Genomic DNA, 25,116 nt, shown 5'->3' on the forward strand with positions numbered 1-25,116 from the left:
TTGCCAAGCTAGGAGAGGCTGCTCTCCTCTGCCACGGAGGGCAGGAGCTCTGCTGGCCCTGGGTCTAAGGCAGAGCAGGAGTTCACCGATCTCAGTGCCTCCACCCAGTCTCTCCATCCTGATGCTTCTCCCCTCTCACACCCCTGCTGTAGGAGAGGTGACCAGTGAGAGCTGCGCCTTCAGCCTCCTTTGCAGTTCTGCCACAATCACAATTCAGTTCTGGGCCTGACCTCAGTCTGTCCTCCAGCTGCAGGAGAGAGGGCTGCAGAGACTCCTGTCTTTTACGCTGCACGGGGTTGACATCTGGCTGACTTGAGCCCAGCATTCTCTTAACCCAAGGTTTCTAATGGATGCAACAGGAGCCAGCCAACCCCTCCATCCTCACAACCACCGCTGGCCACACACCCTCAGTGCTAGAGTACGGTGCTGGCCGCTGCTTTGCTTCCTACCTGGATCTCCTCCCAACTTCCATCCTGAGAGTCTTACAGTTGTGATACTAGAGAGCACCAGGGGCTTCCAGCCTCTCACTGCCACTGATAAAGGGGTCCTTGCTGCCACCTGAGGGTGAAGGGTTCAGAGTACTCTTCTCAGGGCCTGCTTTCTGGAGCCACTGACTTAGTCTGTGGTCTGCCAAACTAAGAAAAACATCTTGGACCTGGATGGCTTGTCCACGTAGGGGATCCAGACAGCCAGAGTGAGGGAATAAGGAGGAGTGTCAGGGAAGAACAGAAAGCCTTCAAGATACCCGACTGAGCTGGTCACCATACTGAGCCAGGCAAACAGAGCTGAGCCTGGCTAGGAACCCCTGCAGATTGAAGTAGAACATACCTCAGATGCACTGGAAGCCAGGGCATTCCCCACCAAAGCCCAGCCTTAGATGCACACTCCTCCCCGCTCCTGAGTATCCTTCACAGTTAAGCAAATGCCCAAGAGTCTGCATCAGCCTCTGAAGAATAAAAGCTGAGGCTATGGCAAACACCTGGGGCAGAGTAAGCATTTGTGATAAAAGAAATGGGGGGTGAAACATGGAAGCCGGGGAGCTGGAGACCATCTCTGAGAAGCCACCTACCTTCTGCACACTCCATTACAGCACTTCCAGTGTTACCTCAGTTACATACTTGCAAGTCTGTCTCCTCTACTGGTTGTGGTTTTCTTGCAGTGAGTGTTGCTCAGTATCCCCCAGCTAATAACAAGTCCAGAATGTAAATGCTCGTTACATGAACAAAAATCTCTCCTCCTAGTTCCATTGGCACACACTGTTCTGCATCCACAGGTTCGAGTTATTACATGGTGAGGGCTTCTAATTTTTGTCTTTGCTGAATTGGAAAAAGTTTCCAAAAGGGAGAAAAAGGCTAGCTATTTCACAGACTCTGAATTTTCTGCACCCACCCCTAAACACCTCCTCTCCCACTACCCACCACACATAAACACATCCAAAGAACATCCCTGCTCCTTGCACCTGCCCTCACAAACTTGTGCTGAACTGCCTCCCTTATGGAAAACTTCCTGCCTAGATTGAACCCATGATGTTCCTGACTCGGGGCATCCCAGCTGCACCTCTATAACATACAGAACCAACTTTCACAGGAGTTTTTGCATGCTGAAGTACAGGAAGACGGATATCTCTAAAACCATCACCAAGGAAATGAGTTGTCATCTTTCCATTCCAAGAGGACGCTCAGAACCAACAAGAAGTCACAGGAGGGGACAGAAAGAAAGGAAACTTCTGCAAATGAATGTTTGTTCCATATAACGGCAATCTGGATCAAAAACGGAATCTCGAATCAAAGCTCTGCAAACTTCACCCTCCTTTAAAAACATCAAATGCATCCCTGCAAAACACTGGAATCTTCTGGATAGCTGAGTCTTCTGGGCACTGAGTCACTGGAAAAGTTTTTTAACCCCAAGCTACTGTCAAGATGAGATGCATTTTCTGTTCCTGGAATTATTTATTCCAAAAATTTGCCTGAATAGCATTTCTTCTGTGCTTCAGACCATATTCAATCCTTTTACTCCATTTTTATTTTTATTTAATTTTATTTTGGTACCAGGTATTTAACCCAGGGGCACTTTACCACTGAGCCACATCCCCTCCTCCTCCAGCCTTTTTTATTTTTGAGACAGGGTCTCATTAAATTGCTTAGGGCCTCACTAAATTGCTGAGGTTGGCCTTGAACTTGCAATCTTCCTGAGCTGTTGGGATTATATCCATGTACCACCACACCCAGCTGAGTCCAGTGTTTTGAATCGCAATTTCTTGTCTTTTTAACCCTTTTAGAGAAGCCCAAACAGTCTTCCAGGACCACTGCCACACTAGAAATTAATCAATCTGCTCCAAAAAACAAAGGAACCAAATATGAGCAAAAGCAGGAAAATTCACAATTCATTGCCTTGCCTGATGATTCTTTACAATTACACTATGGTTAACTGCCTCTAAAAATGGTTTCCAATTTAAAAGAACTGTGCCTTTTAATTGTGGAAATGATAATGTAATTAATACAATGAATACCACTAAATAACCAGTAACTATACTGAGCACTTACTACACGCCAGGGTCTGTTTCAAGCACTTTATTAGTGTTAATTTATTTAATCTTCATAACACTGCTGGGTGACAAACTAATACTGCCCTTATTTTACAGATGGAGAAAGTACATAAAGGCAAGTACTTGTCCAATAGGACAAAACTAGAAAATGTCAAAGTTAGAATTCCAAACACAGCAGGTGTCTAGCTCTAGAGCCCACTGTCCATTCCCACCCGCACAGGCTCGCAACCAGGCGGCTTACGTCTGGGAAAGGGAAGAGTGATAGAAATGGAATCATATATTTTATTACCATGAATAGACTTTGAGCTCTGAAACATATAAACCAAGGCCAGTTGACGTATTTAAGACAATTAACTCACTTACAAGCAAAGTTAGATATATTTCTATCTCAGGACAAACAAGCACAGGACCCTCCTGGAGGAGCGCTTTCCCAAGCAACTACTGGAGTCTCCACGCTATTCCGAGATCTGCTCCCACCCCCGGTACAAAGCTCCAAAGGCCTCTGAGCTTCCAAGCGATGCCCAGGGCCAGCACGCCCTTGGCCACCCCCCGCGGGGTGCGAGCCCTGCCCAGGAGCGCAGCAGTGCGCCGGGCGCACCCAGGGGCGCAAGGCCTCGGCATGGGAGGGGCGGCAGCCGGGAGCCAGGAGTCCGAGGGGTGCGGGAGCAAAGAGAGGCCGGGCGGGGGCAGCGCGCGAGGGGGACCGGCGGGAAGGCCAGCGGCGTAGGCGCAGCCCGGAAGCGGGTGCCAGAATCCTAACGTCCCCACTGAGGGAAGTCGTTTCGGGGTGGCCTTCCCCGGGCCTTGGCAGCCCGCGCGCCCACCCCGGGCCAGGCCCCTGCGCGCCGCGCTCACCTCAGCCACGGCTGCCTTCCGCTCGGCCTCGAGCTCGGTCACCGGCTCATGCCGCTGGGCGCGGGCCACGGCCGCCCGGGTCCAAAGGCGGGGAGGTGGGGACCGCCGCCTGGGCCAGGTCTGCGCGAGCCAGCTGGGAACACCGCGCCGGCTGCGAGGCCCCCCGGCGTCTGACACACCGCTCACTGCGCATGCGGGAGCGGCCGGGCCGCGCCCTCTGCTGGACAGGAGGAGTCAGGGCACCGCCGGGGCTTCTTCCCCACAGGTTCCTAGATCTCTGAGCCTGATTCTCAGCTGGAGAAGATGCACACACAAAGAACTAGACACCACAGTCCATCTGTAAAAACCGTCAAAGATGATAATCTTTGAGTATAATCAGTGCTGTGGAGTGTGCAAAATTTCCTGGAGGAAACTATCTTGCAAATATCAAATATCCTGGGCACTATTCTCAATATTTATCAATAGCAAAACATTGGAAGGAACAAAAATAGGACGTGCTTTGGATGAAATAATGTGATAGTGTGTGGGTAAGAAAATATAGCCAGGATACGTCTTAATACAACAGCACGGTCCAAACAACAGGTATAATCATTTTTAGGTTAAATATGTATATGCAAAAATAGAAGAGATAAAATATGTAATCAGTTGCTTATGTTCAGATATTTGAATAATAATTTTTTCTCCAAGGAATTTAAGAAACAACTGAGCAGTTTCAGCAATTGTGGAGGCAGAAATGCAGGCGTTTTCATTTTGTTTCTGAATTATTCACATGACCCAGCCTTATAAATGCACAGTAAAAGCTGTTACAAGGAAGTCAATAGAGTCTAAAAACACAAATCAAAACACAGAGTGATGTTATTGAGAGATGCATGAAACAGCACCACTGGGCCTGTTTGCTGCCTGGTGGGAGTTCTGGTTCTAGCTGCAGAAGCCAAAACCTTAGGTTCCAGCTGCACCTTACCGCCCTCTGGTGGAAGTTGTCACTGACAGCTTGCTCTTATTGAGAGATCTGGAGCTCTATTTGAGGCTTCCAGCTGCAGAAGTGACTTCAGGAATAGTGTGGACTTAATGCCTGCTTGTCGCAGATCTAGAGACTGGAATGACAGCATGGGAGAGCTGGGAAGCCCACACCACACCCTCCTTTCCCACATCTGATGGCTCTGATCTCCAAATCCATACCCCCAACACCCTCGCCCCCATGATAGGAAAGGTAGCACACATACAACCCTAGGAGAACTGAAAGGGTGGGGAGCAGTACCCACCACCAGTGGTATACATTCCCATTATCCCAGGGAACACTGGCTTTTCTTTTTATAATAGTTCAACACTAGGTATTTTGGCTGGGAGATTGTGGGCTCTTCATCGTGATCTTCTTTGTATTTATCTGTATTTCAAAACATACATGTTTGCAATCAATCATCTGTTCTTTCATTAAAGGAGAACATGCTGTGACCAATAACTGTGTTACACACGCACTCTGAGGAACCCTGCCTGTTCTACTGGCTTTTAATAACCCTGAACTTGCATAATGCCTGGCACACAGTAAGCACTCAGTGTTTGTTGAATGAATAAAGGGTGCCAGGTGCTGGGAGGAGGCAACTAGAAATGAGACAAACACACAAGGGAGATTACTCAGAGCAGAGAGTGGAAAGTGGCATAAGAGAACAGAACAAAATGCAACAGGGTTGAAAACAGAAGGAGAGTGCATCCAATTGGAAAGATCTGAAATGATTTCAGTCAGAAAGGGGTATCTTTGCTTGTCTCAGACACATTTAGGATTCTGCCAAGTCAAGAGGTGAAAAGGGCATTCCAGGAAGAAAAAAAAAATCATGAAAAAGGGGCATGTCTCAAGGAGAAGCAGTCAGAAACAGCAAGCCTTCTACAGCCCAGCGTGGTGAGAACAGCAGAGTGACATTTCTAGGACCACAAACCAGGCAAGTGACTTGAGGGGAGAAGGAATAGAAGCTGGGATATTGGAAGCTACAGGCACAGACTTATCCCTGGATATTATTATTATCTCCTGAGCATTATTCTCCAACAATGCAGCATAGCTACTATTTAGGTGGCATCTTCATCGCATTGGGTATGATAAGGAACATAGAGACTATTTGAAGTACAGAGGGAGGTCTGTGTAAGTTACATGCAAAGACTCTGCCATTTTTGTAAGGGATTTGAGCATCTGCAGATTTTCCTATCCACAGTGGGACCTGGAATTAGTCTCTGCAGATACAGAGAGATGGCTCTATATGAAAGACAAAACAATTATGTTTATTCTTTCTTAAAATTAAAAAAAATAGTTTAAAAATAAAAAATAGAATAATGTTTAGAACCTCAATAAAATTATATATCTGTTAAAATTTAAAACTCAAATAAATCAAAGCAAGTTAGATATAGCTAAAAAGGTATTCTGAAATAACTGAAAGAAAGACCAAAAGAAGTTACCCAGAATGTAGCACAGAACCTTAGGAAGAAGAAAAATAAATAAATAAACAGGCATGCAGGCAGCAGGCCAGTCTCTCCTATGAACAGGAGCAGGTCCAGGGGGAGAAAAGTGGGAGAGGGGGCAGAAGGGATATCTGGTGAGACAGTAAAGGCTGGGGAGCTTGCAAGCTGCAGAAAGCTACAAAGGCAAGCATCCGAGAGTATCCAGAATAAGATACATCAAAATAAGGTGTAGCTACTATTTAGGTGGCATTTAGTTGGGGATGTGGCTCAAGTGGTAGCGCGCTTGCCTGGCATGCGCTGGGTTCTATCCTCAGCACCACATAAAAATAAAATAAAGATGTTGTGTCCACCGAAAACTAAAAAATAAATATTAAAAAATTCTCTCCCTCTCTTAAAAAAAAGATACATCAAAATAAATCCATCTCAACACGCAATAGTGATACTGTATAGAAGCAGTGATGGGGCATATCTTCTAAAGGCACTGGGAGACAGGTGACAGATGTCCTTTGAAGGAGCTGCTGCAGTCTGGCTGGGCACAAATCAGGAGCCACTGAAGCAGGAACAAACTTTATTTCTGAACTCCACCAGCACACTCCGCACACACTCTCCAGGAATACTCCGGAATGCCATGCGGCTTGTCCAGGAACAAGCAGCCTGAAAAATCCCTCCTCCGGCACTTCCCCAACCAATCGGAACTCTCCGGGAATCCCCGCAAGAGCTCAACTGGAACTCAATGGGAACTCCAAGAGAACTCGCTGGCATCACCTTTCAACCACTACTTCTGGCAAAAATGCCATGCGTCATCCCAACTCGGCTGTGGCCCTCAACAAGGAGCCACGGTCTGACAGATTCCATAGGAATCTCAGAAGTCAGAAAGTAACTATCAACCTAGGATTTTATACCCAGTAAAACTCTCTCTCTCAAAAAGAGGTAAAGTATAGACATGTCAGAGAAGCAAATCCTAAGAGCCCCACCAAAGGACATTCAAGTGTTATACTCCAGACAGAAGGAAAGTGACCCCAGATGGAAGACTTACATGTATGAAATGAATATGTGACAAACATCACCTATATAAACCAAGATTGTTCAGTAAAAAAAGGCAGAATTAAAATAGACAACAAAAATAGAGGGATTATAGTTTATAAGAGATTATTGGTATCCTAAGGCTCTTATCTTTGGGAGAAAAGTAAAGAGACTAATTTTAGACTAGTGAGTTATACGTATGTGTTATAATATATAGGATAACAACCAGAAGGAAAAAAAACAGGGTATACAATTTACAAAAAAAGTAGAAGAAGATAATTTAAAAATCTGGAAATATCTAAGAGAGAACAGAGAAAAAATTGATGCTGGGAGTTGATTTGGTACCTGGAAGGAGCACAGCGTGCAACCCAAAGCAACTCTGCCTGCACCTGGCTCTGAGGCTGGACCTCTGGACAGTTCAGCCATCGGTCACTCTCTTTAAACTCAATCTCCGATTTGTGAAAATGGAGGACAATGGGGTCAGCTCCCGAGGACTGTGAGTCAGAAATGAGGCATGTGATTCCCCCAGCGTCCCCCAGTGTCGGGTCCGCACACCTTCAGTATTCCATGAAAGACAGGAAAAAGAATGAGTGAGTGAATGAGTGGCAGATCAAAACAGAGGGAGAAAAGAAACTAAAAAATAACATGGATTAGAGAATAGAAGTACTGGTTTCACTTCTGTTGTCTTAAAGAAGAAGTTAAGAGTCAGAGTCCACGTTTTCTTCTTTCTCTTTTTGAAGTGGCCTCTTGCATTGTTTCCTAGTCTGACCTTGAACTCATGGGCTCAGGAGAACCTCCTGCCTCAGCCTCCTGAGTAGCAGGGAGGACAGGCGAGGACTCTGTGCCCAGCTGAGTCAGCTTTCCTAAGCAGGGGTGTGGGCAGCTGAGAAGCTCCTCAGCACACAGCTTGAGGATCAGAAAGCACATTTAGGCTCTCAACTAAAGCACACCTGCAGGTGGGGCAGGCAACCTCTGGTCCACTAAGCCAGGCGGGTCATCCTTGGTCAGCCCAGTGCCATGGCAGCCTTGGTTCTGGGTTCCAGTCCCAAAATTCCCCCATAGCCATTGCTGGGCTACTCTGCTTTGGGGACATCAGAGAAGAGAGCTCCTTTCCAGGTAGGAGGAGAGTCTCCGATGCTGAGGGGCCACTTCAATGCCCATAGAGAAGCCCGTCCTGACTCCCACCTTGGGGTCCTGTCCTCTGGTCCCCAGCTGAGACCTTACTAGGTTCCTGATGTGCTCAGATCTGAACAGACTGACTTCGCCCCCTTCCCCCTAGCAGGTTGTCACTTCCTTTTCCTTCTTGGCGTACTCTGTGTGCGCTGCTCCTCTGGCTTGTTTTCCTGGCAACAAAGAAGCATGCAGACGCCATCACCAAGAAGGTCCAGGTGGCTTGTGGGCTCTGCCCTCCTCCTGGAGCTGAGGGCGGTGGCCAGGAGCCCTCTCCACTCCCCTGTTCCACAAATGACTCACGACAGAGACACAGAGACGTCTAGGGGGTCCTAGGTTCTTTAATAGGGGACAGCAATGGCCAAGATGAAGCTCAGCTTAAGGAGTCTCCTGCTGCCACCCAGACGGGCAGGAAAGAGGTCCCCGGGGCAAGTCCAGCCCGTCTTGCAGCCCCAGATCCAGATGGTCCAGGTGGGAGGCAGTGGCTGCTGACCAGACACTGAGCAGCCCATCTGCCCTGGTCCCTGGGCTCCTGGGCCTGCCAGGGAGCGGCTTCCTCTGTCACTTGGGGTTGCTCTCAAGCACCTGCCGGACCCTCTGCATCCCTGAGAAGGAGAAGTGAGGGCTGTGAGCGCTGGTGCTGCTCAGGTGGGGACCAGCAAACCCTTGCGAGGGGCGCGACAGGCGGCTGCTCACCCAGGCGAAGCCGCTGAGGCCTGTCTGAGAAGACCACGCGGAACCAGCCGGGCTCTTTACACCCAAAGGCCTTGCCAAAGTACAGCAGCACCTTATTGTCCAGAAAACGGCGCCACAGCAGCAACTCCTCCTCAAAGGTGGCCTTGCGCAGGTACTGGAAAGGGGCGGGTAGAGGCTCAGGACACAGAGGAGACCCCCCAGGCCTCTCACCTGCTGGAAGGAGGCTTGAGCCCCGCCAGCCTGCACCCCAGCTCACCTTCCTCAGGTCAACCCAGATGAAGAGACCTGCCCCACGACTCAGGAAGGGGACCCCCAGGGCCCTGAGCTCCTCTGAGACGTAGGTGTGGGCAGCCTTGAGCCGGGCAAGGTTTTCAGGCAGGTACACGCGGTTGATCCAGTCTGAGTGAAAGGGCAACCAAAGAGAGGTCTTCCCTCAGCCCTCTCTCCCTGCTAGACTCAAGAGCAGAAGGTCACGGCTGCTGAGACCATGGAGCCCCTCAGGCTGGCTGATGGGGTGAGGAGGACGGAGGATGAGGAGGGGCAGGAATTCAGGGGTCCCTGTAAGGCCCCCCTCAACCCTGAGGCCTCCAGCTCCAGCCTCCACACGCCCAGTAGGAGCCCAGAGCACAAAGCCCCTCAGGATGCAGAGCAAACCGAAGATGTACCTGGTTACAAAGTGAGGCTTCGGAGCCACACAGACCAAGGGCCAGATCCCATCTGGGCAATGACAAGAGGGGGGACCTTTGACAAATTCACCTCTCTGATCCTCACATTTCTATTGACCTCTTTTTGAGGAGTGTGCAGCTCTGTGGATGATCACCCATCTATGCATTTGTGTACCTACCACCTTAGGCAGGATTAGGAATAGTTCCTTAATTCCAGAGAACACCCTCATTGGCCTCTGCCCCACAACCCTGATCTGCTTCCATCACCCCAGTTTGCCTTTTGCAAAATGTCCAGGAAGTGGAGCGTTATGGTATGTAATCCATTGAGACTAGCTTCCTTCACCAGCCTAATACCTCCAGGAAGAATCTGTGCTGTCGGGGATCTTATTGCAGAAGCACTTCATGGGTGGATGTGCCCATGTGGTGGTATCTGTACCCACTCATTCAGGAAGAACATCCAGATTGTTTCCAGCTCAATTTCCACGTGGGTTTTTGCGTGCATGTGTGTGCACTATCTAGAGGTGGGATTGCTGGGTGGCTTGGTCAGTGTTTTTATGAGAAACTGCCTGTGAGAGGCCAACCTAGTACATGACCAGCATTTCTCTCCCCTTCTGATTGGGGAGGCATTGCGGGTCACCTTGTGATCTGGTTGCCTAGGTAACCATAGATGGTAGCCCAATCTTCAGGGTCAAGCAAATGTGTCTTCGTGCATGGGCGTGCCTTCCTACAGCCCCATGGATCGAGCTACGCTCACCTGTTCCTTTGTGATATTACCCCTTTGCCATGTTTGTGATAGAATGTTCCATGGAAACGCCCTTTGTATGTCCCTTTCTTACTCTGCACTTGGGTGTGGCTACCCAGGTGTCAGTCAACCTGCTGACAGTGGACATCATGAAGCTAGACTCAGCCCCTGAAACCTGACCCCTTGCCTCATTTGAATAGCTTCTCCTCAATAAAAGGGGTCAGCACATTCGGGTTCTCTCTCTCTCTCTATCTCTCTCTCTCTCTCTCTCTCTCTCTCTCTCTCTCTCTCTCTCCTTAAGATTAGAGGAGCCGTCACAGCACCCCCAATAGAAAAAGGTATTTCTGTCTCTTGTGTGGTTATTTCACGCAGCCCAATTAGCCCAGTTCTCATGAGTGACCCTGAGTGTTTTAGTCATGAGCAACCTGCAACTGCGAAAGGGCTTTCCAAACTGGCTGAACCTTCAATCTGAATTCCAGGCAGCAATGCATGAGAATTCCAGTTGCTCTGACCCTGGTCAGCAGGAGACGTTGCCTCCATTTTTAAAACTGTTACATGTTACAGTGGAGGTGGGGTATCTGGTCCTTGTTTTCCTCCTCTGTAAAATGATGAGGAAAATATAAGAATTTGAGCTTCCTAGGGTCCTGGTGAGGGATAAATGTGATACAGCAAGAGCACCTGCAGGGCTCAGTAAATGGTGGCCATGACAGGTCCCTTTGCCATCTGACCTAGCTTTCTGAACATGCAAGCAGGATACAGCCACAGAGGGAGAGGGATTTTCACTACTAACAACTTTTTCTTAGTAGTTTCCACTCTCTTTTTAAGTGCTCAGAGCTAACAATAATGAGTTCACATTTTACATTCTTTCTTTTTCTTCTTAAGACAGTCTCACTATTTACCTGGCCTCAAACTGCAGGGTTCCAGCAATCCTCCTGCCTTAGCCTCCCAAGTAGCTAGGACCACAGGTGCACACCACAAGTTCACCTGGACCAAGTGCCACACTCACCCTACAAGATAGGCACCATTATGATACCTGCTCTACAGATGAGGAAACTGAGGCTCATGGAGATCACATAATATGACACACAGCCAGGAAGAGACAGAGCAAAGTCTGGGCCCAATGCAGACCCAGAGCAGGCACTCTTAAACACCACCCTAAAATCTTCTCATTGGAAAAGCACCCCTGATCCCGGGCTGATCCCAGACAGACCATAACTCTCCATCCCCTTTCAGGGCACCAAACCCAGGCAGTCACCTCGGTCCCGGAGCAGCTGTGCCACCTGGTACTGGACCAGGCCACTGAAGCCGTGATAGCGACAGAGGGAAGCCACAGCAGTGGCCACGTCCTGGTTTTCTGTATACAGCGTGCCAAAGCGAAGCCCGGACATGCCGAAGTCCTGCAAGAAGAGACAGCCGAGACAGTGGCCACCCTCCACAGAGGGAGCTGATTCCACCCACCTGTCTGCCTCCCATCTCTCTGACTCCCCGCAGCCAGCCAGACACTCACCTTGCTCATGCCCCACAGTACGTGGGTCCTCTGGGGGTCAGGCAGCCTGCAGAGGGCACAGTGTGGGAACAGAGGCAGCCAGAACCAGGGTGCCCAGGCCCATTTCCACGAACAAATGAGGAGATGGATGGACGGATCTGGTCCTGGGTCCTGGCCCTGTTTCCATCTCTCAGAACCACCAATTCCTGTGCATCCTTTAGAGCAGGGTTAGCAAACAACAGCCTGCAGGAAAATCTACCTGGGGTCTGTTTTCATAAATAAGGTTTCATCAGAACAGAGCCGCGCTCACTGGCTGACAGAATGTGCATGACAGAGTTGAGCGAGAGGCCCTGAGGCCTGTAAAGCCTTAAATTTATGTGCCATCTGGCCCCTTAGAGGAGAAATTTGCCAACTTCTGATCTAGAATACAGCTCAAGTGTCACTTCCTCAAAGACCTCCCAACTCTCTCCAGCCAGTGGGGTACCCCTGCAGGTCATCCCAGAGCTCCCCAGAATTCTCCATTTAGCACTTGCCACCACCGAGGTCAAAATGACTACCTGGGTGTTGTGCTGCTAGGGTTTGGGGTTTATCAAAGATTCGACATGGGAAGGGCCAAGGTCTTGGTCGTTCACTGATGTCCCCCAGCACTAGCACAGGGCCAGGCACAGAGCAGACGCCCCATAGATATTGTTCCCATGACTACCCAAGGCTCATGGGCAAGTCTCTATTTTCTCTGTGTCTCACTCTCCTAATGCATAAAATGAATGGGAGTCACACTCCACATGCCATCGTCCTCACAGAGCTTTTGAGAGACAAGTGACAGAAAGGCCACAGCAGGGCTGAAAAGTCGGTAGGAACATCAGGAACTGTCATCCTGCCTCGGGGTCACAATACAGACTTCGCAGACGATGTGGTCCAAGTGTGTCCAAGGTATCTTGGTTATAAATTCTGAGCTCAGACGCAATCTAATGGATAAGGCCACTAATTTAAACAGCCCAAAGCGCTTATTTGCTCCTTGAATGAGAGGAAGGAAGGAAGGAGGGAGGCAGGGAAGGAGGGAAAGAGGGAGGGGGGAGGAACCGCAGCTCCACTGGACACGAAGGAACGGCCAGCAGCCAGTTTCCCATCTGCCCTCTGGAGTCCGAGGGCCCCGGGTTGGAGGTCTCAGGGTCTCCACAGAACAATCTCAAATCCACGGATGCAGCCCAGCCACCACCTTCTTGGGGCCTGAGGACCCCTTGGTTCAGCTAGGTGTGAGCAGCATGGCCCTGGCCAGGTCACACCCTGTGGGCCCAGCCACAGAGAGGCCAGTGGGGCTGGCGGTCAGTGGAGCCCAGGAGCCTCACCTCTCCAGGCTCAGGACGCTGCGGAACTCGAGCGACTCCTGGAACACGGACAGCATGTAGATTTCATCCATGATCACGTGCAGCGAGTGCCTGCCGCGAGCAGAGGGCGGGAGGAGAGCTGGGCCACATGGTACAGCCACATGTGCTCCCAGGGAGCAGCAGGTCACAGCCCAGAGGGACCCGCCTACCCAGGGTGTCCAGACGCGTTTTCTCCAGGAACACCCTCCTTTTGCCTATTTTCTCAACCAGGAAGCAGCACTTACAAAGCAAAGGGGAGAGGAGCTTGAAGCCCTGTCAGGGAGAGCCTGGACCTCGGGGTCCTCCCTGGAGAGGAACATTTAAGGACGAGGCTCAAGGCAGACGGACCCACATTCAAATCTGGCCCGACTCTTGACGGGTCCACTCCAGGGCTCCCAGGGCTGGGAGCATGAAGTGTCTATTTCTTTCTTTCTTTTTTTAATATTTTTCAAGTTATACATGGACACAAAATCTTTATTTTGTTTATTTATTTTTACGTGCTGCTGAGGATCGAACCCAGGGTCTCTCATGTGCGAGGCGAGCACTCTACCCCTGAGCCACAACCCCAGCCCCAAGTGTCTATTTCTTATGGGGTCATTTTGAGGTTAAAAGAAACAGTAAGCAAAGGGCTGGGCCGTGCAGTGAGGGAAGCCATTACTATCACGTGGAAGAGACGCTGGGTGCAGGGGCAACCCCTGTAATCCCAGCACCCAGGAGGCTGAGACAGGAGGAGGCAAGTTCAAGGTCCACCTGGGCAACTTGGCCAGACCCTGTCTTAAAATAAAGATTTGAAAAGGGCTGGAACGAAGCTCAGTGGTGCAGCACTTGCCTAGCACGTGTAAGGCCCTGGGTTCAATCCCTGGCACCACCACCACAACAAAGAGCTTAATTTTAGAAATAACATGGAACAGAGAGAAATGGCATCCAGAAAGGCCGTACCCTCTCTCTGCTGCGCTGCCAGGGAGAGGCCAAGGCAGGTAGAAGCCCGTGGTGGGGTGAGAGGGCGCAGGGTCTGCAGCAGAGCCCACCTCAGAGCCTGGATGGGCCCAGGACCTACTCGGGGGAACTCACCTCTTGGCAAATCCCAGGAACTCCTGCAGCTCTCCCAGGGAGTAGATGTCCCCCAGAGGATTCTGGGGGTTGATGAGGATGAGGCCCTTGACCTTGACACCCTGAAACCATCCACAGGCAGAGACCTCAGCTCCTCCCCAAGGCCACGAAGACCCACTAGATGGGGCTGATCCCTGGTGGCTCCCAGGGAAGTGAGTGTCCTGGGGACATGGTCAGGACCCACATGAAGCATAGTGGGACACAGAATGACATCTGCAGCATCGGGCTGACTGTGAAAAGAAAACCAACACAGAGCACAGAGGGGAACGTGCCCACGAGCCAGGAGAGCACCTGTGTTGCAAAACTCAAGGGCACGGGTTTCAACTTTCAACTTTCCTACAGTGAACACGTGACCGCTCTAAGGTCCAAGGTAAAATCACCCAAGTAGGCAGATGTTTGAAAAGCAGATTAAAAGGAGCCCCCAGAGAAGGGGCCCTCTGCATTTCAATCCCCTCGAAGTGAACAGGACCACCCCCTCCACCTCTCAGGAGACTCACTAACCCACAGTCCCCCAGCTCCATACTTGACCCCTAGAAGCCGAGTCAGAGGCAGTGGGGAGAGGGGGGCACGTTCCACGAAGCTCCCGGGTCAACTCTACACAGAGGCATGAGGGTCTTGTTCCAATGGGCAGAACCTCCAGGTTCTGTGCTACCACACTACCATGTGTCCCCATCATGGCCACCAACCCTCTCTCAGGAGATGAGCCACGGGAAGAGGGGTCCAGGCTGTGTCCAGACCCACCCACTCCCAGCCCTGGTTGGACTCCATCTGCAGACCTCAGATCTAGCTCCCTGCAGGGCCGTCTCCAGCTTCTCCACCGTGAGCTGGAAGGGGCGTGTGTCCTGCCCAGTGACCTGGAAGAAGATCCACCAACATCTCCAGCCAAATTCAGGGACCCCCAACCCTGAGTTCTCAGGTCCCTCACCCCCCATCGCCTCAGATCAGTCCCTGGAAAACAGGTGGGGCCACTTCCTCTTCCTGTCCTCCACTCCACAAGTCCCAGCAGGGATACCTCTTATGACTCTTATGACCTTCCATGTGAAGGTCTCTGTCCCTTGTCCACCACCCTTATTTTGGTGGCTGGATCTTATCTTCTATGTGGACCCCAGGAATCTTAGAGCCTAGAGCAGGGGACCCTCCAGGACCCAGGCACAGGCAGCCATGTGGCAATGGAGGGCTCCAAGCCCTTTCCACAGCAGCTCCAGAGCCCTCGGCATGGACTTCCTCCCGTGCCCACCCAGAATTCAGACCCAGGGAACCCCTGGCCAGGGGAAGGCCCAGGCCCACCTGAGACACAGGAGCTCTCACCTCACTGTCCAGATAGACATAGGCCAGTCGGACGTTGCCATAGAGATACACATGCCTCGTGATGCCTTCATAGTAAGGGGTGGGGATCAGGAAAGCCTCTGGGGACAGGAACAGGCAGGACCTGTCATCCTCTGGCTGGAACACTCCTGACCCCCTGGGCATCCTGGAGAATCATCTGGAACACGATCCAGCTCAATTCCCAAAACTCTAAAGCTCAGGCCACTGACATTGGTCCCCTTCCTAATACAGGTGCTCCTGTGCTTATGGGGGTTCTGTTCGGATAAGTCCACGTAAGTCCAAAACATCGTTAAGTCAAAAGTACATTTAATCCACCTGACCTGCCAAACCTCCCAGCTTAGCCATGGGGGGTGGTGTCGATGATCTCGTGGCTGCCTGGGAGCTGGGCTCACTCCACTGCCCAGCGTAGCAGAAAATATAGTAGCACTTACCGACAGCAAGGACAAGGAATACAGTTCAAAATCTGAAGTACAGTTCCCACTGACTGTACACGCCTTCACACCATGGTCAAGGTGAAAACCCGAAAGTCAAGATCTTTTGCAATTAATGACTAACATTGCTGAGCACTTACTATGCTGGGGACTGTGCTGAACTTTGGTTGGGAAGGTCCCTTTCTTTGATTATTCTAGAAAGGGTTGGCAATTGCCTATTATATTCTGACCAGGGATCTTCCTGGTGACTCTTTTTGTGTGACAGTTCCTTAACCTCTGGGCCTCAGACTCCTCTCCTATAGGATAGGTTTGCCATAGAACCAACCTCCCTGGGACACTGTGAGGTTAAATGAGATATTATGGATGTGTGGAGCCTTATGCCAAGGCCTGGAATGTAGAACGTGGTCGATAGACCCACGGCCATTACCAGTATTGGTTAAGCCATGGTGAACAGGCCTCTGTCCCCGGCAACAGACACCCCTGACCAAGGCCAGGTCTTAAGAGCACGGCTTGTGCAGCAGGCCTGGCTGGCTGCCTACTCAACGGTCATCCCAGTGTCCCTCCTTGCTAAGACACGAGGGGATGGCAGGCCTTCCCCAGCCGTCGGGGACAAACTAAGTTTGGCTCTCTCCTCCCCTTTGCCCCAGGACTGCTCTGGGAATGGGTTCAGTCATTGTAGGTCAGTACAAAGGGGCTCTGTGGAGACCCTTCTGGGAAGTTCTCCCCCCACTCCCCTCCCCCGATGTAAAAGAGATGGCACCAGGTAACCTCCTCCTGTTCCTCCTGCTCTGGGCCATGGTGTCACAGGAGGAGGCAGAAAGCCCAGAGCCAGCTCCTCTACCCTCCCCTGGTATGGCCATGCCCTGGGAGTCTCCTCAAGCCATTGATGTAAGACCTCTGTGGCCTCCTGTATTCTATTCTAAGCACATTGGGCAGCCCGTGAGGTCAGACAACTGGGGGTCCTGCAGTGTAGACCCCAGTTCAGAGCAGACCCTGAGTTCACTTACCCCCCACCTCGCACAGCACCGTGGCCAGAGCAGAGAAGACAGAGGCACAGCCATTCAGAACAACCACCTGGGGGTGACATAGAGGGACAGGATGACGGAGTTCCAAGAGGGAGTGAAAACCCATAACCTCTGTCCCAGTTCATCACAGAAGAGAGTCAGGTTCCCCCTCAGCATCCTGAGGCTCTGTCTAGACAAACACCCTCCTCCCCTACAGCCAAAGTCATTTGAGGGGACCCTGCTCTCATCACCTGAGGAAGAACCCAGGAGCCGGTCACTCAGAGGGTCTTGCCTGAAGGTGAGGAGGCCAAGAGGGCTCACAGCACAATGTGGGGCAGAGATTCTACCCCAACTCTAAATATCTAGGGCCAGCTGAGTGCAGTGGTGCACGTCTGCAATCCCAGCACATGGGGGGCTGAGACAGGAAGATCATAAGTTGAGGCCAGCCTCAGCAATTCAGTGAGACCCTCAGCAACTTTGCAAGATCCTGTCTCAAAATAAAGATAATAAATAATGAAGGCTAGAGATGTTGCTCTCTGATAAAACACCCGTGGGTTCAATACCCAATACCAAAAAATAAAAATTAAAAAATGCATCTAGGGGCAGGTGTCAAGAAGGGAGCAGGCATTGCTCATTCTCTTTTTTGTTTTAAACATTTTTTGCTGTTGATGAACCTTATTTCATTTATTTACTTATATGTGGTGCTGATAATCAAACCCAGTACCTCACACGTGCTACTCAAGTGTTCTACCACTGAGCCCCAATCCCAGCCCACTCATTCTGCTGTGAAACAAATCAAGATTGACAGGCTGATCCCAACCCACCTTGCCCTTGGCCAGCCAAAAGTGGGAGCAGAGCAAAAGGGCAGGAAAGAGCAGAGGAGGGGGCTACTCACATTCTCTGCTTTGAGGGGTGCTGGGCTCTTGCAGTAGTAAGACAGGAACTTAGCCACTTCCTCCCGGAGGCTAGAGATCAGACAGACAGATAGGCCGTGCTTTCCAGAAGGTCCTCAAACCACTGGCCACCCCAAAGCTCCTCTGGGGAATTCTCAGGCCCCTGCCATTATTCTCCCCTCATGTCCCACATGGGCATTATGCTCAGCCCGTGTCTCCACTTCCAGGTCCCTCTAACCCCTTCCACATCCACTGAGTCTTATTTCCCTGTAGTTCTACATTTATCCTATACAGATGTTATTTTGAGAATGCTACACTGTGATTACTATTGCTATTAATATTTCCATTTTACAGATAAAGAAACGGGTTTAGCCACTGTAATCCCAGGAACTCAGGAGGCTGAGGCAGGTGGATCTCAAATTCTAGGCCAGCTTCAGCAATTTAGTGAGATCCTCAGCAATTCGGTGAGACCCTGTCTAAAATAAAACATAAAAAGGACTGGGGATGCAGCTCAATGGTAAAGGTTCCCTGGGTTCAATCACCAGCATTTGCTAGAGCCTGTCTCCAGGGCTCAGCATGCTAACCACTGTGTTTAAGAACATGTGCTTTGGAATCAGTCTTGGGATCAAGTCCTCAGCCACTGAACCCCTCTCCTCTGGTCCCTGGTGTCTGCTCAGGCAGTAGAGCCAAGCATCAGTGAGAAGAAGAACAGACTCCTCACCCAAAGGCCCTGCCTGTACATCAGACCCAGGTTCATGGAAACCAAACTGGAAGCTCCTGAGTAGCAAGGGGACAGGCAGGGAACCCCAGGATCTCCAGGCCTCCAGGACTTGGCCCTTGGCCTTCAGCAGGCTCTCTCTACCTGCCACCCCTGATATTTGGAGCTGGACAATTCTTTGTTGGGGAAGCAGTCCTGTGCACAGTAGGTCTAACAGCATCTCTGGCCTCTACCCATTGAAGGCCAGGAGCATCTCCACCTCCAAGTTATGACCCTCCAACCTGTGTCCAGGCCTTGCCCAACATCCCTGGGGGAGCAAAACCGCCCATGTGGAGATCCACTGTCCCACAGCAGTACTTACAACAGGTGCCCCCTCCAGTCAGGGTACTGCAGCAGGGGCGGCTCCACGCGCAGCATGTCACTCTGAGTCAGCTGGGAACAAAGAGGAGAGGGACTGGCTGAAGGACCCACTGCCTCCTGCTTCCACACAGCAGCAAGTCCCAGAGAAACCCCAGAGGGACAGCATGTCCCATGCCCATTTTGTAGATGGAGACTGAGGATCAAAAAAGTGAGGTGACTCTGCCAAGGTCCCACAGCCATTCAGTGGCAGAGCTGAGACCCAAACCCAGAAATCTGGACTCTGGTCGAGTGCTCTTCATACAACACTGCCACCAAAAAAAAAAAAAAAAAAAAAAAAGGTGTGGCTTGCACAGACAGTGCCAGGAGAGGGAGCAGGGTGCTGTCACCTCAGTCTTGGCTCCAACTTCTAGAAGGACTGGGGCCACTGCTCTCTGGCAGGTTTGGCTTAGTATCACGCTGTGGAAAAGGTGGCATTTTCTGGACCATCACCTCTGTGACCAGGTGCTGGGTTAGTCCTCTAGGGCATCACAGGCCAAATGTCAAAGAAGGACTAATAACCCAGGGTCCTTGGGTGGTGGGAGCAGAGGAAGGGACTCAGCCACGTGTCCAGCCATTTCCCTCCTCCTGGCATCCCTCAGAGCTGGTCCCACATGTCCCCATGGCCCACTGTGGCTTCTGAACTCTTGGTACGTGTGAGTCTAAATGAGACACTGGATTTTGAGAACTTACTATGAGGAAGTGTGTAGACTATGTTGACAGCTGTTATATTGACTACATGGTGAAATGGTCATGACTTAGTTACACGATGTAAATGAAATAAATTATTAAATTCATTTTACCAAGCTTTCTTTTAACTTGTTAATAGAAAATTTCAAATTACATATGTGACTCAGCTTCAATTTTTTTTCAGTGCTGAGCTGTCTCAGGAAGAGCTGGCTTTAGGGAAAACTGGTTTGAAGACCCTCCCTACAACCCACACCCTGGGGCTTGGATTTTCCTCCTTTGGAAAGCTGTCCTCTGGGGAAGCATTGCTGCCTCTACAAACCCAGCTCCAACTGGAGACCCCCTGCTCAAGGAACTGGATTATGACATCCAGGAACTTTCCAGATTTCCAGGAATGCTGTAAGCTATGTTGGAATCAGTCATTTTTTAAAATTAATTTAATTTAAGCTTAAAACCTAGTCAAGGATTCTATAAGTAAGGTAATGAGCATGTGAACACTGTCACTTCCTGCTTTCCTGCACTGTGCTGCCACCCCTCTTTCAAAGTGACTTCTATGGTCCATCTGTTGGAACATGTATGAGCTTGGGCCACCATGTCTCTATTCCAACCCTCCTGTGCTGGGATGGCACACAGGAGCTTGAAATTGATCATGGAAATTGGCAAAGTCACAAATTAGGGCTTTGGTTTCCCCCGAAAGGCATGGTGGCACATGCCTGTAATCGGGAGGCTGAGGCGTGAGGATCTCGAGATTCAAGGCCAGCCTCAGCAACTCATCAAGGCCCTAAGCAACTCAGCGAGACCTTGTCTCTAAATAAAATATAAAAAGGGCTGGGGATGTGGCTCAGTGGTGAAGCACCCCAGGTTCCATCCCTGGTACAAAAAAAGAAAAAAAAAAGTAGGGCACTGAGTCCCCTGGAGTGAGGGACCCAACACAGCAGGAGGGACCAAAGGGGCAGAGCCTGAACTGATGAAGAATCAGGATCTCAGGGAAGAGATGGGCCTAGATCACCCAGAAAGTGGTCCCCAAGGCAACCCGGGTCCCCTGACCCCCTGGCCAGGCCAAGAGCCCACAGCAGGTCCTTTAGGGAAGTATTCTAAAGAAGGTTCCCCTGGACTCACCCGCCTGGACAGCAGGTCACAGCACAGTTTGTTCTCACTGGTGCCCAAGTTAACGACTCCCTGGAGACAGAGGAACAGGGCCACGTGAGCATGGCAGAGGAGAGCCCGCGAAAGGAGCCCACAGGGACAGCAATCGGGGAGCTCTGCCACCCTGCCCTCCCGCCACCCCTCCTGGTCTCACTCCAGCCCTGCCCCCCTTGGCCTCAGGCTCTCTCTTCCCATTTCTAAAGTTCTGCTCAAGTGCCATCTCCTCCAGGAGCCTGCCCCCAATCCCACCTAGAAGGACTTTTTCTTCTCTGGGGTTCCATGGCTCTTGATCTGTCACCCTCTAGAGCACTGCTGGCTTTTTGCTCCAGGCCATGGGGACAGAAGTCCATGCTCTACTCCCCTGCTGCAGGCAAACTCCTAAAGGCAGATGCACACCCAGGACGTTACAGTATCTCTCAGCCGCTTAGCAGGAATCCATACATGTTTACAGGATGAAAGAATGTACACACAGAACTATGTTCTCCAGGATCAGAAACCAGGTGGAGGTCAATAAGAATGAGCCCTGGGCACATGCAGTGGCACACACTTGTCATCCCAGCACCTCGGGAATTGGAGGCAGGTGGATCGCATGTTCATAACCTGCCTCAGCAACTTAGAGAGGCCCTAAGCAACTCAGTGAGACCCTGTCTCTGAATAAAATACCAAAGGGGCCAGGGATGTGGCTCAGTGGTTAAGCACCTCTCAGCTCAAGCCCAGTAATTCCCCACTGAGCTATTTTATGCAGATGCACCACCAGGTTTACACAGTGACATCCTCTGAGGACAGAGGCTCTGTGTCCGCATTAACCTGGACCTTATCTCAGCACTTGGATTAAAAGGAACACTGGCTAAAGTGTAGTCATTGGTGGTGGGTAATATGTAACTTTGGGGGTAATTAAAGATGACAGCAGAGAGGGTAGGCACCCCTTTGTCTGCCACCCTTCTGTCTGTCCGCACCTTCCCTGTGTGTCTGTGTCTGTCCTTTGTGGCCTCCCCCCAGGTGTTCCCCACAGGTGTTCCTTTACACAACACCTGATCCCCCCCCAGAAGGCCTTTATTCTCATAGGAGAGAAATGATGGGAGGCCTAGCCCAAGCTCTCCCTTAGAGTCCCCAGAGACACAGGGCCGCCCTCCGCCCTGCCGTGCACCTCCCCCCGCCCCAGCTGACTACTGATATCTGCATTAAGGGAAGTGAAAGGGAGTAAAGGAAGAAGGAAAGATGCAACATAGACCTGGAATGAGCAGAGATGAAGACACCTAAGAGGCTGTGATCTCTCCCTGGGGGACAAACAGCCAATGCACCTGCAAACCCTGACAGCTCTGCCTTCCAAATACATGCACAGTCCACCCTCTGCCAAGCTCCACTGCGGAGATCCTGGCCCAACCCCATCACCCCACCAGCTTCTCCACTTCCTGTCCTACTCCCCACTCCCTCACCTGTTGTCCAGCCTCATGCACAGTCCAAGGCATCTCTTAAAAACAGAAATCAGGCCATATCACATCTCCCTGCAACACCTCCTCGCCCATTGATCCAAAATGAGAAGGCTCACTGAGGCCCATGACTCCCATGGGACCTATGACCACACCCACCTAATGACTGTCAAATCTCACAGTCCTCCAGTCTGGATTCTTAGTAGACCAATGGTCCCTTTTCTGTCCCTTGAACCATCCAGCATGGTTCCCCCCTGGGCTCTTCCCCAGGTACAACATGGCTCACTCCCATTGGTGAGCAGCCTCTACAGTGGCTCCCAGGGATCCCTACCTCCTGCTATTCACACCCTGGAATGTAGGCTGGACCTAGCCACTCATTTCTGATGAACAAAAGAAAACATGCAGATGGGATGGGATGCCACTTCTGAGACTGGGTAATACAGAGTCTGTGGCTTCATCTTGGGAACACCTGGCCTCATTCTCCAGGGTCATTTGCCCTGGAAAAGCAGCTGCCAGGTAGGAAGTGGGCTGGTGGGAAAGCCCCTGTGGAGGGAAATGAGGCCCTCCACTCACCAGGTGAGTGAGCTTGCAAATGGCGCCTCCCCACCCTCTCCCTGTCCCTCCCCCCCGGGAGATGTCACCACAGCCCCAGATTCAGGGCAACTCCACAGAAGATCCTGACTGTGAGGCACCCACCAGGATTCCAGAAACTGAAACTCTTCCTACCTGAATTTCTGAGATTTGAAGGAATTTGTTATAGCAATTGATAGCTAATACCACCTCTCACCTTTTTTTTTTCTGGTTTCTGTCCAAATGTCACCTCATTAAAATAGCTTTCTGTGACCACTTTTATTGAATAGCAACATTAGCACCATTCTCTATCCACTTCACCTGCTTTATTTGTCTCTACAGCACTTATAACCTTATATTATATAGAGATGCTTTTGTCTGTTCGCTGTCTCCCACCCAGAACATAAATGCATAGAAGAGAAAAACGTTGTTCTTGCTCACTGTTAAAAATGCCAGCACCTACAAGAGCGGCTGGTATCTGGGTGCTGCTGAAGAAATAAAGATTATTAAAGGGTAATTTGTGCAGCTCTCTGATCTGTGAGGCTATTACTAACAGTAGTAATAATAATAACATAATAATTGGGCAGATAATATCACTATAATAGCAGCAACATTTATTCCCTGTACCCCAGAGCATGCCCTGGGCCAATCCCATCATAAATCCCATTTAGTCTCCACTCTTCTGCAGCAGGTATAATTATCCCATTTTGGAGACGAGCAGAGATTGAAAGAAATGAAACCATCTTGCACTGAACCCAGCTCTGTCCTAGCTCCAGAGTTGAAGGGTTGGGGGTGGAAACAGCTCCGGGGCTGAACACTTGCCTGGCATGAGGGAGAGCTTGATCCTAACCCCAGCCCCACAAAAAGAAAACAAAATCAAGGTGACTAGTGGCAGGTTAGCCAGGCAGGATCACTCTACAGCTCTTGAACTCTTCCTTCACAAGTCCATACCCCTTAAATAAATAGGAGGACACTATAGAAGGCCCCTGCTTATGGGCCTCTAGGAGCTCCATCAGAAGCCCTCCTGGAGGCAGAGGACTGTGATTTTCCCCTACAGGTGCCAGCTGGGTGCTGTCCTACAGGTCAAGGAAGGTACCCGCCCCGCAGTTCCCTCTTGGGCCGGGAAGGGGCTTTGCTCACATTGGGGTTCTTGTCCTCATCATACTCATCCATGTGGTAGGTCCTGTAGCCCTCCTCCGCCGAGTCCCTGAACCATTTGATGACTCTGCCTCTGGAGGACAGGCAGGAGCTGGCAGAGGAGAACATGGCGATGGGATCACCAACTCCACAGAGCTCCGGCAGCTTCAGCTCTGCTCTTCTGGAGCATTCTCCTTCCATGTCACCCCGACAGTAATGGCCCATGTCCTGGGTGGAGGCCGAGGCCAGACAGGTGGCAGGCTCCCTGCATTCCTTCTGAGGAAGGGGGAACATCTGCAAAAGACAGAAGCAGTCAGTGCCCAGGGCTGCTCAAGGCCCTGGGAAGCACCACCCAGAAATACAGTCAGTCACCAGTGTTCCCTTTCCCTCCCGCCGCACTTTATTTTGCAACAGGGTTTCCCTGTGTTGCCCAGGCTGGCCTCAATGATCCTCCTGCCTCCACCCCCTGGCCATCTGCCCCTTCTTTTAAGTTCATGCACTCATCACTTTCTGTGTCCCTAACTAGCTGTTATGTGCCACCACTCCAAGGAGCAGAATCTGTTAAGACATGTAGTGAGCCAGGGCCTGTGCTGGCTACATCTGAGTCATTTCAACAGATTGCCACTTTGGCTCATTTCATTTCTTTGTAGTTTTTCCTTGTCCAGCCTAAGGGGTCGCCAAACTCCAGGTTAAGCTGGGTGCAGTGGCACAGTCCTGTCATCCCAGTGGCCCAGGAAGCTGAGGCAAGAGGATCACAGGTTCAAAATCAGCCTCAGCATCTTAGTAAGGCCCTCAGAACTGAATGAGACCCTGTCCCAAAGTAAAAAATGAAAAGAGCTGGGGATGTGACTCACCGGTGAAGAGCCCCTGACTTCAATCCCCCGTCCCCCAAAAATAAAAATTTAAATTTAAAAATCCAGGTTAAAATTCTCCACACACATCACTGCCAGGGAGTCTAGATGTCCTGTGGTGGAAAGGGTAGGGTGGGATTACTTGGTGTCTGGAGCAGATGGTGATGGGAATTGAGGGAAGGAGGGGTAGGAGTCTCCAACAAGGGCAGAGGCCCAGGTCCAGGTCTTCATGCTGCAAGCAGGAAGGGGCACCAGGAAAGGGTCCTCCTGCCAGCAGAGGTGAGCGCCTCCACTTCTCTGAGCCAGTTTCATCTGCACAGTGGGTGTACCAGCAGCCACCTCACTGGACACCAGTGAGGATGTCACCTGATCAAGATCTTAGACCAAATCCTGGCTCGAGGCCACAGTTCTATAGAATATGGGTCC

General features: G+C 50.8%; 2 protein-coding genes across 4 annotated transcripts in view; both read right to left on the reverse strand.

Moving 5' to 3' along the window:
• The window catches only part of Ext2 (exostosin glycosyltransferase 2), a 184,466-nt gene extending 180,899 nt beyond the window's left edge, over positions 1-3,567 (reverse strand). For 2 of the 3 annotated variants that reach the window (XM_077797465.1, XM_077797464.1), the window contains exon 1: positions 3,401-3,482. The gene's annotated coding sequence lies outside the window, so the exon portion shown is untranslated. Of the gene's footprint in view, positions 1-3,400 lie in introns of all 3 variants that reach the window. The other variant, XM_026399167.2, reaches the window with a different exon arrangement.
• Positions 3,568-8,525: 4,958 nt separating this feature from the next.
• Positions 8,526-24,133, reverse strand: LOC144254481 (1-aminocyclopropane-1-carboxylate synthase-like protein 1). The gene is made up of 14 exons (XM_077797692.1): positions 23,843-24,133; positions 20,676-20,735; positions 18,835-18,905; positions 17,758-17,827; positions 16,866-16,932; positions 15,410-15,507; positions 14,878-14,955; positions 14,063-14,163; positions 12,974-13,063; positions 11,649-11,694; positions 11,397-11,538; positions 8,991-9,133; positions 8,735-8,888; positions 8,526-8,643 (listed from the first exon to the last, which is right to left on the reverse strand). Exons 1-14 carry the CDS (start codon positions 24,131-24,133, stop codon positions 8,600-8,602), a joined length of 1,455 nt encoding a protein of 484 aa, XP_077653818.1. The 3' UTR covers positions 8,526-8,599.
• Positions 24,134-25,116: the final 983 nt, after the last annotated feature.

This window comes from Urocitellus parryii, chromosome 4 (genome assembly GCF_045843805.1).
Source record: "Urocitellus parryii isolate mUroPar1 chromosome 4, mUroPar1.hap1, whole genome shotgun sequence".
Lineage (NCBI taxonomy): Eukaryota > Metazoa > Chordata > Mammalia > Rodentia > Sciuridae > Urocitellus > Urocitellus parryii.

Bases quoted from the DNA above. Each gene is read 5' to 3' on its own strand.
- LOC144254481 (XM_077797692.1), bottom strand. From the start codon at position 24,133: ATGTTCCCCCTTCCTCAGAAGGAATGCAGGGAGCCTGCCACCTGTCTG. The intron at 14,164-14,877 runs GTCTGCAGATGG...GGATGGTTTCAG, and splicing joins TGCAGGGAGCTAGATCTGAG to GGTGTCAAGGTCAAGGGCCT. The intron at 8,889-8,990 runs GTGAGCTGGGGT...GCCCCTTTCCAG, and splicing joins TCTGGGTTGACCTGAGGAAG to TACCTGCGCAAGGCCACCTT.